Here is a 14,646-nt window from a genome sequence, read left to right on the forward strand (position 1 = left end):
CCATAATTATGTCTGTTCCTTTACTGCCTGGGTCACTAATTTCTTGTAAAGTGCCTTCCCCAATGTTAGCATTCCAGTTAGGGAAGTGAGTCTATTTACAACACTATCTTGCTTACCCTTGGTGTTTCTAAGTTGTAACCACACAGATTCTACTTGACAGGTGTAAGTAAAAACCAAAAGAATTGCAGATGCTGTAAATCAGGAACAAAGTCGCTGGAAAAGCTCAGCAGGTCTGGCAGCATCTGTAAAAGAAAAAAAAGTTAACAGAAGGAAAAAAAATTGACAACTGAGAATGGGTCACCGGACTCGAAACACTATTTTTTTTCCCTGCACAGATGCTGCCAGATCTACTGAGCTTCTCCAGCAACTTTGTTTTTGTGACAGGTGTAAGTATCCTCCTTCACTATTGCGTTAACGTCCTGTTTAACCCTACTCCTTTTCCTCTTTGTCTGTCCTTCCTAAATACTGAATACCCCTGTACATTCAGTTCTCATCCCTGGCCACCCCACAACTATATTATGTGTATTGCCAACTACTTGACACCTGTTTCCGTCTATTGGCGCCATCAGTAGCCAAAACTACGATTGCAGGGAGGGGGCTTGTGGCAATATCCCTACCCTTGAACCAGGTAGCCTACGTTCAAATTCCATCTATATAACATCTCAGAACAGGTTGATTTGACAAAGCTCCAAAAACTGCGACTTTGCTACAGCTGAGCGACTGTCCTGTAGCGTCCGCACCGCCTGCTTTGTGACGTTTGCACGATCCCGCCAAAGAGGGACGGGCGGGCCTCGAACTCCGCAGTCACGCGCCCTCTCTCCCCGACCGCAACCCACCAAACCAACGCGCGTCACGAGTCGGGGTGAAGCGACGTCGGCGTGATGACGTGAGCCCGGAGGTTTGCGCGGGAAAAGAGCCCGGCGACCGTCAAGATGGCGGCGCTGAAGCGTAAACTGGCCGGGCAGGGGGAGACGAGCGGAAAAAGAGGGCTGAGCGGCCGGCACGTCCCACCGGAGGCAACTGGGGAAGATAGGGCCGGCAACCAGTTCGTGGAAGGATCGATCGTCAGGATCAAGATGGACAATTTCCTGTGAGTCAAGCGGCGGTAGCGGTGAGGGACAGACCGAGGCTTCTGGGCCTTCGGCCTGGGGGCCGGGTCGATGGAGTCCCCGTTTTATATCCGACCCCAAAAGCAGAGTCTTCCTCAGCGATCAGGCCAGGCCACAGTCGCCGATTTCTGTTCTTTTCAGAATCAGGGCTCTGGTGGGTGAGGATCAGGTCCCTTTAACTGAGTGATGTCTCTCGGGTTGGTCGCGAATGTCCCGTCTGAGAAGTTCAGTCGTTTCCTAACCCCTGACTGCCTCCGGGCCCTGCCCGCATAGGGACTCACCCTGGAAGTAGAATTTTACAAATAAACTTCGGCTGATTCTGTTTCCTGGGCTGAGTGGGAGGGATCTCAGCCGTATAAGGTGTGCTATTAATGATATTTGGTTGAGATATGAGAGTGGCATCGCCCAAGGAATTTGCAGCACTGAAGCAGACCGTTAGCCCAGACTAGTCCGTATTAGCGTTTATGGTTTTACAAGAGCCTTCTGAAAGCTTTCTTCATCCCTCTATTTCGCTTCCCCTGAAATGTGTCTCCGAGCGTTTGAATTGTCATGAAAAGGCACTCCCTCGCTGCATCGCAGTCTGAAGAAGTGCCTCCGAGTCTTTTAATTTCAAAAGCTTGCTGTTGCGTTCACGTTCACTGCATTGGACCCTATTCGCAACCTGGTTCCGCGATCAGATTACAAAACCACAAAAGTGGCCAGATGGTTCCTTTCAGAGTCACATTAATCCCGGAGAGATTGATCGTGTCTCCTGTTTTCTGTACCCATCCCACTCATTCAAAGGAAAACTTAGATATTGACAGGCTCAGGCTTCACCTTCGATTAGGCAAACTGGAGAGCACTTTTTGTGTTGATATCAAGGGCTGTGAATACTGTGACTTTGTGATAAATGTCGATGCGCATAAGTCAGTCATCATCTGAGGGGAACCATAAATATGCTTTTGGCTGAATTTTATTTCATAATTGGAATAAGTTTTAAGTGGGTGGACAAGTAAAGAAAGGGGACAGGCAGAGAGAATGAAAGGGAAGGTCTGATATGCTGGAGTGATTAAATGACAAAGGTGAGATGATAATAAGCAAGAAAAGAAATAAAAGATAGGTCTGGAGGAGGTGCAAATGACAGAACCAGAACTATTACCAAGGGATGCTATCCAACAAAATCAATTGAAAGCAGTGCCATCAGTTAAAATTGTCGAATTTGGTTGTGGAACCTGGAATGCTATAAAGTGCTTAATTAAAAGATAAATAACTTTCCTAGCATTTCTTTTGCATTTCAGTAGAATAGTGTAAGAGTTTGTTTTAGAGTTGGGCAGAGAATTGAAATGAATGGTGACTGGTCATAGTTGTGGACTAAACTACTGTGTTCCACAAACGATCACCAATCTATGCTCCCCAGTCTCGAGGAATGGATACAATAATCAATAGTGTTTAAAGGCCAATGAGGTAAATGAGTAGTAGCAGTAGATGAAACACCCTTGCAGAGAGAAAGCACGGACATGACTGGCTGGTCTTCTGCAGTCAATGTAGGATCTTAACAACACCAAATTGAAAGAAGTACAAGAAAATTACTATATTCCAAAGGTACTATGATAAAGGGAAGAGAATTTGGATGATAAAGAAGGGACACAGATCTTGAGGAATGCTCCTTTATTCTAATTTTGAACTCTTTCCGAGTTCTGAGTATCTTTCTGTCAGACTTTGTACAAAGGTGATGGGCAATGTAGAAAAAATGAATACTGGAAATCTAGAATATAAATTAAAACGTGTAGGAAACAAAGAAACTGACATTCGTGTTGAGACCCTTCTTCTTTACCTGAAACGTCAACTTTCCTACTCCTCTGATGCTGCTTGGCCTGCTGTGTTCATCCAGCTCTACACCGTGTTATGTCAGATTTTCCAGCATCGGCAGTTCCTACTATCTCTGTAGGAAACAAATATGATTTAACAGCAGCTTTTAAGAAAAAACATTGATATTTCATTTAAATATATGAATATTTTTGATGTAGAAATTTAGCACAGCTGAAAGTGCCAAGAAAGTGAAATAAATTAATAAAATGTGAGGCTGGATGAACACAGCAGGCCAAGCAGCATCTCAGGAGCACAAAAGCTGACGTTTCGGGCCTAGACCCTTCATCAGAGAGGGGGATGGGGAGCGGGAACTGGAATAAATAGGGAGAGAGGGGGAGGCGGACCGCAGACGGAGAGAAAAGAAGATAGGTGGAGAGAGTATACGTGGGGAGGGGATAGGTCAGTCCAGGGAAGACGGACAGGTCAAGGAGGTGGGATGAGGTTAGTAGGTAGATGGGGGTGCGGCTTGGGGTGGGAGGAAGGGATGGGTGAGAGGAAGAACCGGTTAGGGAGGCAGAGACAGGTTGGACTGGTTTTGGGATGCAGTGGGTGGGGGGGGAAGAGCTGGGCTGGTTGTGTGGTGCAGTGGGGGGATGCAGTTGGGGAAGGGGAGATTTTGAAACTGGTGAAGTCCACATTGATACCATATGGCTGCAGGGTTCCCAGGCAGAATATGAGTTGCTGTTCCTGCAACCTTCGGGTGGCATCATTGTGGCACTGCAGGAGGCCCATGATGGACATGTCATCTAGAGAATGGGAGGGGGAGTGGAAATGGTTTACGACTGGGAGGTGCAATTAATGTTTTGAGTTTGATACGCTGATTGTGTTTCCTAGACTGAGTGGGAGGGATCCCAGCTGTATAGAGTATGTTTTAATGATGTTCAGGTTGTGATAAGAGAGTGGCATCGACCAAAGAATTGCATAGAATTTGCAACATAGAAGCAGACGGTTAGGCCAAACTGGTCTGTGTTACCCGTTATTGTTTTACACGAGCCTTCTGCAAGCTCCTTTCATCCCTCTGTTTCACTTCCTGTGAAATCTGTCTGCGAGTGTTTTGAAGTGTCATGAAAAGAGCACTCCTCGCATGCTTCAGAATTCTTTTGGATATTTAATGTTGAATTTCCTTGTTACAATTGTTTGATGGAACAGTATTACTCAAATATTGCGATGCCTGCTCCCAGTGACTGCTGTCTTTCCAATTAATTCATTTGCAGCTGATGTTAATTTCTGTTTATAATTAGGTTTAGTTTTACAAATTTGTTGACAGTTTAGTTTGTCGGCATAATCCAGATATGTATAAAATAAGCTACTAATTTGTCTTTTGTCATTGCCTTGATTGTGTTTCTGTGAGTGAAAGTAAAGCAGTAAGCGGCCCAGCAATGAGAATGGAGGAGAAATACAGTTAAGAATATTATGGGTACATTATACATGGTATTACCTAGCATATATAGTAGAAACTAGTCATTTGATCTCGCTGGTGTTTCATGACCCACATTAGAGTCTTGTTCGTGTGACTGAGCAGGTATCCTTGAATTTCTCCTATAATGATTCTCTAGCTTTGCTGTATGCATATCTATGGAGTTCATCTTATTTATTCTTTGTAATTCCACATTTTACTATCTTACATAATCGTATTAAGAAATTATTTTAAAATGAATTTTGGGCAAAAATAAAATTCAAAATAAAACAGATTATGTTCAATTTAATAGTCAATTAACTATGCCACTCAAACAAGCAAGAAAATCCTAATATTTCCTCCAAATTATGTTGGTTCTCTGAAGAGATGAAGTTAGAGGGTCTACGTGTATGTTTTCTGTAGTGAAACCTGACATTACTTTGGGATAGGAACAGGCAGAGGACACTCTTGATCACCTTTTCCCATCCTAGGTGATGCTTGATATTTTGAATTATAATAGTAAATCCCTATTAATTATTTTCCAACAGACAGGTCAGGGAAAATCACAGCAGTAGAAAACTTTGAGGATTGTAGGTCTACAGTTACCTGAGCATATTGCAATTAACACTAGCTCATGTCTCACATTACACACACCATATAAGGAACAAAAGATAAGGAACATAAGAACTAGGAACAGAAGTAGGCCATCTGGCCCCTCGAGCCTGCCCCGCCATTTAATAAGATCATGGCTGATTTTTTTTTGAGACTCAGCTCCACTTAACTGCCCACTCACCATAACCGTAAATTCCTTTACTGTTCAAAAAATTATCTAGCCTTGGCTTAAAAACATTCAGCGAGGTGGTTTCAACCACTTCACTGGGCAAGGAATTCCACAGATTCACAACCCTTTGGGTGAAGACGTTCCTCCTGACCTCAGTCCTACATCTACTTCCCTTTATTTTAAGGCGATGCTTTCTAGTCCTAATTTCACCGGCCAACAGAAACAACCTCCCTGCCTCCACCTTATGTATTCCCTTCATAATCTTATATGTTTCTATAAGATCTCCCCTCATTCTTCTGAATTCCAATGAGTATAATCCCAGTCTACTCAGTTTCTCCTCATAATCCAGCCCCCTCAACTCTGGAATCAACCCAGTGAATCTCCTCTCACCCCCTCCAGTGCTAGTATATCTCTTCTCAAGTAAGGAGACCAAAACTGTACGATGTATGCCAGGTGTGGCCTCACCAGGACCCTATACAGCTGCAGCATAGCCTCCTTGTTTTTAAACTCCATCCCTCTAGCAAGGGCAGACAAAATTTCATTTGCCTTTTTCATTACGTGCTGTACCTGCAATTCTCCTTTTAGCGATTTATGCTCAAGGACACCCAAGTCCCTCTGCACAGCAGTGTGCTGAAGTTTTTAACCATTTAAGACAGTCCATTTTCCTGTTGTTCCTACCAGAATGGATGACCTCACACTTAGCAACTTTCCATCTGCCAGGCATTTGCCCACTCACTTAGACTGTCTGTATCCCTCTGCAGAATTTCACTGTCTTCTGCACACTTTGCTCTACCACTCAACTTAGTGTCGTCTGCAAATTTTGACACACCACACTTAGTCTCCAACTCCAAATCATTGATGTAAATTGTAAACAATTGCGGTCCCAATACTGATCCCTGAGGCACACCACGAGCCACTGACCGCCAACCTGAAAACACCCATTTACCCCTACTCTTTGCTTTCTACTGGTCAACCAATCCTCTATCCATGCCAATACATTACCTGTAATACCGTGCAACTTTACCTTACATAGCAGCCTTTGGTGAAAAACATTTTTCTGAAAGGCAGCTATCTAGTTTGCATTTGAATTTGTATTTTTTATTTCAAAGTGAAAGGAGCAGCCACCATGTTGTATGTATTTATTCCCTCCTGAACTTATTTTCAATTTGCTCTGGAATAAATCAAAGCTTGCTTTGACTGAGCTCTTGTTCACCATTCCCATTATATCTTAGTTCGGCTAAGTGCCCCTTTTTATCTGATTATCTCCTTGTGATGAACCTTGCGATATTTTTCTACGTTAAAATTGCTATATAAATGCAGTTATCGGAAATTATTTATTTAGTTACATTTATCATTTACATTTATTGGAAGTTACAGAAAGTTGACTATTTTTTTTCCCCATCCTTCCACATAAAACCTTCCACTTATATCTGCTTGCAAAATTGAGCCATACTGGGGAATATTTAATTTTTAGGATTTAATGGCCCAGAGTTGGCAATTGTTAAAATGCAATACTTCTAGCATTCATCGCTATGGCTGTGTAAAACTGACAGCAACCTCTGGTACCTGCAGTATATTTCCCTTTCTTGCGAAGGGCCAGTTCTCCCCTCCTCCAGACCTTAAAGAGTTAAGCATCTTTGTATTGACTCAGTAGAAGCTCTATTATCTCTGAAATAGCAGGTGTGGGTTCAAAGCCTATTCCAGAGACTTTGCTGGTGCCTTGATGTTGGGAGTACCATCATTCAGACAAGATGTTAAAATTGCCCAGATAGGTAATTAAGCTCATGTTAGTCATATCTACAAGTGCCAAAGAATGTTAACAATTCATACAAGTTTATTTTGGACATTGTGCAATATTTGTGGACAGGTTAGTAGTCCAGCCCTGAAGCTTTCAGGCCAATATAGAGCTGAATTGAAGGCACATGGGGTGATCAGACAGAATCATTCGATGTTTAAAAATGTTTGACATCACGATTTGGAGAAGATATCTCCACGTAGAAAGCAGAAAAATGAGCAGGAGTAGGCCATTTAGCCCTCTGAGCCTACAGTGCCATTCAGCGTGATCAACGCTGATCATCCAGTCATGTTCCTGCTTTGTGCCCATACTCTTTGATCCCTTAACCCTAAGAGCCATTTCTAACTCCTCTTGAAAATATTGTGTTTAGGCCTCAACCAACTTCTGTACAGAGAATTCCAAAGCCTCACTACTCTCTGGTTGTAGAAATTTCTCCTCATCTTAGCCATAAATGATATACCCTGTATTCTTAGACTATGACTCCAGGCTCCAAGCTCCTCAGTCATCAGAAACATTCTTCTCTGTGTTATCCTGTCCAGTCCTTTTAGAATTTTCTAGGTTTCTGTGAGATCACTCTCTTCATTCTTTTAAATTCCAGTGAACATAGTCCTAAGATAACTTATGGTGGGGTTGAAAACTAGGAAGCTTGAGTATGAGGATCACTAATAAATTTGATAGCGAATTCGTAACAGACTCAGTTACCCAAATACGAATGGGAATGTAGAATTGACTAACACAATGGTATAGTTGAGGTGAGCAGCATGTATGCATTTAAAGGAATGCTAGATAAGCACAAATGAGAGAGAGCAGTATCCTAGATATGTTGACTAGATTAACCGAACTAAGAGGAAGGACACCTTTGTCGAGACATTAGAGTGGAAGAGGAGTATTTTGAGATAGAGATTATGAGCTTGTTCCTGCACATCTTTTTTAAACTGTTAGAATTTTCTCACCTTCACAATTTTTCAGTTAGCCTCATTGGATCCTTTACTACTTGCAAAAGCAAATGAAGAGCACTGCATTCTCATTTGGTGTAGTAACTAGAAATGAATGCTGTCAGAATTACTAAAGTCATTATAATAAATTTCACCTAATTAAATGTAAAATACTGCAGATTGTGGAAATCTGAAATAAACACAGCAAATGTTGATATGTTAATTTTCAGAACCTATGATTCCTGTGAAATTCATCCTGGGGCCAATTTGAACATGATAGTCGGTGCCAATGGCACTGGAAAGTCCAGCATTGTCTGTGCAATTTGTCTGGGATTGGCGGGCAAAACCTCCTTTATTGGCAGAGGAGACAAGGTAATGATGTTTTATGTAATAAGTCTGGCTTGATTTTACAGCAAATTTTGTAAATTGGGGAACTAAGTTATGAGAGGACTCCTTGTGGCATATTTCTTCTGAAGTATTTGCTTTTTCAGCAATTGCTGGGTTGTCAGTAAGGACATGGTGGATGATGAGTTCAAAATTCATTCCTGAGATAGAAGTACATACTCCAAATGGACACTCCAGTATAGCACTGAGTGACGTGCCTTCTTTTGGATGAGACATTAATCCAAGCCCCTATCTGCTGTCCCATGTGGGCACTATCTTGAAGAGCATGTTAGAGTTGTCTCTCATGATTTGCATAGGGGATTCCTGGTTGTGCAGATTTGCAATATTACAGAATTTTAAAGTAAATGTAGTGGTGACACCAACCGCACTCAACCATTGCAATTTGGTCAGCAATGTCCACTGTTTACGCATAGATACCTAAATGCTTTAGTCAGTATTTTGTTATCCTAGATGCTGTACTCTTCCAAAACCATAACTAGTGGTATCTTGTGTTCCAGTCAATCCTTGGGCAAAGTTTCCCAATTTCTTGCCGGTATAAAAGAGATACCCCAAACTGTCAAGGTCCCATGTGAGAAGGGATATAATGGTTACATTTTTGGTCACGTGCCGAATTGATGCCTTTCCTTCTGGATGCCTTACTGTCAGGCCAAATGAATTTACGTTTCAAGAGAAGCTAACTTAACCAGCCTTTCTTGAGTTAATGAAAAAATGAATTTAGTAGTTCTTAAGCATGATAAGCAATAATATTTCAGTATCTATTAGAAATGAGAGTAAGTCAAAGAAAATGAAAGTTTTAAGAAATGTATATGCGTTGGTCTGAGTTCCATGAAAAGGAAACAGTGAATCGTTGTGTCAGTGTATTGTGTGATGACAGTAGACAAGCAATTGATTGTTTAGTTTTGCAGATCAGCTGAAAGGTTAGTGACGTGTTTCTTTTTGAAGGCAGTTTCATTTGTATTCTGGCTTCCAGTATGGAGAGAGAGAGAGAGAGAGAGAGATACTTTATGTTTACCTGCAGCATAGGGATGACTAGGGGTTTACTTGGCTGTGACTCTCATAGCACAATCTGCTAGCGCACACACACCATTCACTATTCTTGCCAGGGGGGAAAAAAACGAACATGTCTCTCTTGCTTTTTATACTTCATTCGTGTTCACAGTTTTGCAGTTCAGTTTGGATTGCATTTATTCCTTTGAAGCCCTTCTGATTGAAGCTTCCTGGACATTTGTCAGATATAAAATTACACGGTTTCCCTTGAGGATGGGTTATGCTACACTGGCATTCCAGACAGTCCAGACAATGCATTGTGTTGCTCAGAATTTTTAATTTCAATAATTTTTTCACTGTGTTCCTTTTATTAAGTGTTGCATGTTGTAATTAAGTTTAATCCAGATATTTTCATATTGACCTATTGCAGAGATGTTATCACATACTCTGGGCAGATGGGACTTGAACCCAGGTCTTCTGGCTCAGAGAATTGGGCACTACCATTATCCCTTACATCCATAGATAATCTGAGTTCATGATCTATCATTGTGATGTTTGTCAAGAGACTTGTCATTTCAGATGCATTAAATAGTATGAATTTTCTGTAGTTGCTTCATATGTAACCACTAAATGTACCATTGTCCATTTTTGTGTACATACCTATTAATGATGTGATAAGTGTTTCACAATAATTAAAAATCACTTTGGCACGGTAAATTCCAAGAAGCATAGAGGTGCATTCCATCAAATTTTAGCCACTGAAGATATAGAAAGGGAATAATTTATTTTTCACTTTTTCCTTCTAGTTTATTTATTTTTTAATTCGTTATTTCTTTCCCTCCTTATTTTCCTGTTACAATATCGTATTTACTATTCCAAATTTCACTATCTTAAGTGATGATTAGTTCCAGGTGTAGTTTATGCAAGTGTCATATTTTGACTTCTGCTTTGCTTGGCAACCTAAAAAGTGCTGGATTGTGAAGAGACAAGTAAAATGTGTTCCTGTGACTGCAGACTAATCATGATGTTTATTCCTGTATTACCTTACAAAAGTAATGATGATCAATATGAAGCATTAAAGGGTTAGTCTTTAGTCTGTGACTAATTTTTGAGAAAATGGAAATTATTTTGTGCATTGCAAATCTAACATAATTAGGATGATTAGATCTTTGACCCACAATCTCCTTGTTTGGAAGATATAACTTGAGCTGTTTCACACTTTGATATTGCCAATCTGAATGAAAAGAACACAGTGAGTAAACTTGAATCCAATAAATTATTCCTTAATTTTTTCAGTCCATTTTGGCATTTCTCTAATGGCTGTACTAAAATTATACATCTGTTTGTTGAGCAGGTTGGTCTTTATGTGAAACGAGGATATAGCAAAGGATATATTGAACTCGAAATGTAAGTATATTCTACTGGAAACTAGACATGTAAATTTGTCTGTAAAGCGGCTGTACAATTTTAGCCATATTCATGTTAGCCATGGGAAATGCAGAGTTGTAGGGAAAGCGTAGGGAGCTGCGTCAGGTGGGATGCTGTTCAGAGGGTTGGTTTGGACTTGTTGGGCTGAATGGCCTGTTTCCACACTGTAGGGATTCTGTGATTCTAAAAACTTCTTGGTTTGGTCTTTCCTGATTCCTTATTTAGTACTGCATGAAACTCCAATGCTCAGACCATACCTACTTAAGTTCTCATCAATTTTGTATTTCATCAGCCCTTGCCACTAAGCCAGTAAATAAGCATGTTTTTCAATGGACTTTTAAAATGTTAAGTAGAAGCTGTGACCAAATTTTATCTCTCTGCAGTGCTGAAATAAGTTGTAGCAATTCAGTCTCTGCGAGAAACAAAATTTTGTGAAGACACTTACAATCAAAGTATTTGTGTCTCCAGAAGAGCTCATTTAGCCCACCAATTTATTCACATTGTTGCTTGCTCGTACTTAGAGTCAAAAACAGTAGAAATTGCTTAATGTGATGGCCGTGTTTAACGTGTTAATTTTCTGATACTGGTCAAACACTAGAGTGCTGTCAGTCAGTTGTAGATGTGAAAACATAGTTATTTGATTTACATGTCAGATAGGAAATGTTAATGAAATCTCGAATACTCGCAATACCAGCTATTTGAAGGACGTTTCCTGTTATAAGAGATAACAAGGGAATTTCTTTGGCTGCAAATGATAGTGCTATTATTGTCCAGAATGGAGACAATTATGCAGTTTCCTTGACAATTGCACCTGGAGATTGCACTTCTTTGTAAAAATACTCCATTCATGGCATTTGTCTGGAGAAATTCTGTAGTTTTGGTAGGATAGACTCTTTCAAAAAGATGTCTTTAAATAGAATGTTTGCTGGAAAATAAATTATATGATACAGTCAAGTTGCCCACCTTGCCTCTAAATCTTGGCTAATGCATTGGCTGACACAGATGTCAGGAAACACTGTTGCTTTGTGCTGATGTTTCAGCATATCTTTGAATGCTTTTCCTTTTTCCTCAGTTTTGTTCATCTGTCTAATTCCACATATTGGCAGTGTGAGTAGCAAATATGCAACTACATTGTATTACTGAAACAGTTGAATATTTTGAAAAGCACAAGGATTCAGAATGCTATTATTTTGTGCAGGCAAGCCTAAATATTGTACAATTGGTTATTTGTTATATTGTTATCCCTGTGACCTGACTAATGTGATCTTGCTATATTGTATTCCACGATCTGGAGTGGACAGGAGTGTGTTGAGGGAGGAGGGTGGATCTCTTGATCCTGACAATTGTGATTTAAATTTGATAAAAACCCCTTACCTCCATGGTGTGGAAAGTTGAAAATTTCACTTGTAGATTTAAGTCTGTTTGTAGAAACTGCTTTCTGCAGTGAATGCAAAGAAGAATTGAAGAATTCTTCAAAGAAAAAATTCCAAAATATTGCATGGAACTTAGGCAGATCAGTGTACATTGCACTGACCGGGGATTGATCTTGAAGTTGTTATTGGGAAGTCTTAAATAGCAACTTCCGATTTGAAGTTGTTGCACCATATAATTTATAAAAAGAAGTGGATTAGGTTGCATGGACTAAACTTGGATTCCTTTGCATATAGAGGATTTGACGGTGATATAAATAAGAGATTTACTATGACGAAAGACGTTTATAGGGTAAATGGAGAGAAAACAATTTCCTCTGGTGGTAAACGTTCAGAATCGGAGGGAGCAACCATGACATCAGAGCTAAATCATTTAGCAAATGTTCCTCTTCTCTCAGGTAGTGGAAAATCTCAAACCCATCACTGTGCCTGCCGCCACTGTCACCACCAACACTCCCACCCACCTCAACAATTTAAAAAAAAAATGTTGTGACCGTGGAGAGTTGCTTGTAAATTTCAAAGCCCGAGACTGACTGATTTTTATTAGGTGAGATTACAGAACCAAGAGGAGAAAAAAAGTTAAAATACACATCAACCATGATCTTAATGAATAGCCAAAAGCATTCAAAGGGCTAGATGACTATATGCTGTTTGTGTGTAATTTTTGTTGTATGAGGCTGTTGAGGCAATGTTGCATTCTGATTATTTTCTAAACTTTAAAGTTCCTGCATGATTACATTTTTATGATTTTAAAAAATTGGCCTTTTACAGTTACAGACGTCCACGCAACCTTATTGTGAGACGAGAGATTTCTGTTGTGAACAATCAATCTGTCTGGCAAATAAATGGAGAACATGCAACCCAGAAAATGGTGGAAGAACAGACTTCTGCATTGAATATCCAAGTGGGGAATCTCTGCCAGTTTTTACCTCAGGTGTGTTTATGCCAGAAATAAATGGAAAATGTAAGAATTACTGTAGTATGCATTTGGGTGTGTATTGTTCATGTTTTTTATTTAACCCTCACTCTCACCAGTTGATTGCATTTAGTATAAACCTACTGTAAGCACTATAATTCTTAATGACTGGTGATTTGTTTTCCAGAATTATGCAACACAATAGCACGAACAGGCACTTTAGATAATTCTTCTGAACAAATGCAAGAAACATTTGGCATAACCCCAGGATTCAAGTGTGCATTTGATCTAAAAGTTTATATTCCATGCCACCATTAACTAATGTTTTCTCTGAAAATGTCAGATGCCCCATTGCTAGTTGATTCCTTATTTGATTTGGGGAAATGGTATGATCTTTTTGATTCCTTCATGCATCGTTTGGTTTCTTACAAGATTTGAAAATGAGCTTGAATTCTGAGTATACTTAGAATAGGATTAATGCTGCCTTTGGTTGCTCTTAGTGCACCTTTTTTCGATCGACTGCAGTTTTTGCATGTAGTTGGGAGATCTCTTTTAAAATGTCTTCTGATTGTTTCAGATATCTTTTTCCCACACTGTCTCCAAGCTCACTCCTGTTCCTTTCTGTCGGTCTGCCGGTCTCTCTGGTCTCTCGGTCTGGTCGGTCCGCCTGTTTGTCTGTCTGGTCGGTCGGTCTATCGGTCTCTCGGGTCGGCCGGCCTGGCCCCTCTCGTCTCTCGGGTCGGCCGGCCTGGCCCCTCTCGTCTCTCGGGTCGGGTCGGCCGGCCTGGCCCGTCGGTCCAGTCTGCCTGGTCGGGTCGGCGGCCTGGCCCGTCGGTCCAGTCTGCCTGGTCTCTCGGCCGGCATGGCCTGTCGGGTCGGCCTGGTCGGTCTGTCTCTTTTTCTTTCTTTCTTCCAGTGTTTATTTATTTCTTCATTAATTTTTAAATTGTCCAGAGGCATAACAAGTGGTTAAACAGTTCCAAAGAGGGTACTGGAGGAGGGTGGATGGAAAGTAGCTGAAGGTTTAACTGTGATGATTTGTAAGGAAGGGACTTAACTTGTGTTTGGCTGTGCACTGCTTTGCATGATGCACATATCTGTTTTTTATTAGATGTTTTGGGCTTGGTTTTGAGCTGGGTCGGATTGATCAGGTATGGTGCTTAGTATTAGTTTGTAGCAGGGCTCATCTTGATTGTGGATATACTGTGTCAGATTTCAAACAGAGATGACGAGACATTATTTCTCTCAGGGTCGTGAATTTGCAGAATTCGCTACTCCAGAGGGCGGTCAATGCTGGACATTGAGTAAATTTAGGGAGGAGATAGAGTTTTAACTAGTAATGGATTGAAGGCTTATGGAGAGTGGGCAGGAAAATGGAGTTGAGGCCATGCTGAGATCAACTGTGCTTGTATTAGGTAATGGAGTAATCTCGAGGAGCTAATTTTTCCGTGCTGCTCCTAGTTCTTAAGTACTTTATTAATACATTACTCAAACGCTTTAAAAATATATTCTGGTGTGGAGTTAGATGGAGGTGCAACTCCCAAATGTGACAGTGCTGGAGTAAGAAAATGGTGGGACAAACTGTTATGGAACTTTGTCTCCAGTAGGATAAGACC

The 14,646-nt window shown here is 40.7% G+C and overlaps 1 protein-coding gene across 4 annotated transcripts in view; it reads left to right on the forward strand.

The window, feature by feature from the left end:
- The first annotated feature begins 870 nt into the window (after positions 1–870).
- smc5 (structural maintenance of chromosomes 5) overlaps positions 871–14,646 on the forward strand; it is a 49,502-nt gene continuing 35,726 nt past the window's right edge. Inside the window, exons 1-4 of one of the 4 annotated variants that reach the window (XM_048527316.2) lie at positions 871–1,090; positions 8,095–8,236; positions 10,611–10,663; positions 12,886–13,048. In XM_048527316.2, the coding sequence (XP_048383273.1) occupies positions 933–1,090; positions 8,095–8,236; positions 10,611–10,663; positions 12,886–13,048 (516 nt within the window). In that variant the 5' untranslated portion in view covers positions 871–932. Of the gene's footprint in view, positions 1,091–1,424; positions 1,470–8,094; positions 8,237–10,610; positions 10,664–12,885; positions 13,049–14,646 lie in introns of those variants that run through there. The other 3 variants (XM_048527315.1, XM_048527317.2, XM_048527318.1) reach the window with 3 other exon arrangements.

The sequence above is a fragment of the Stegostoma tigrinum genome, chromosome 3, assembly GCF_030684315.1.
Source record: "Stegostoma tigrinum isolate sSteTig4 chromosome 3, sSteTig4.hap1, whole genome shotgun sequence".
Taxonomy (NCBI): domain Eukaryota; kingdom Metazoa; phylum Chordata; class Chondrichthyes; order Orectolobiformes; family Stegostomatidae; genus Stegostoma; species Stegostoma tigrinum.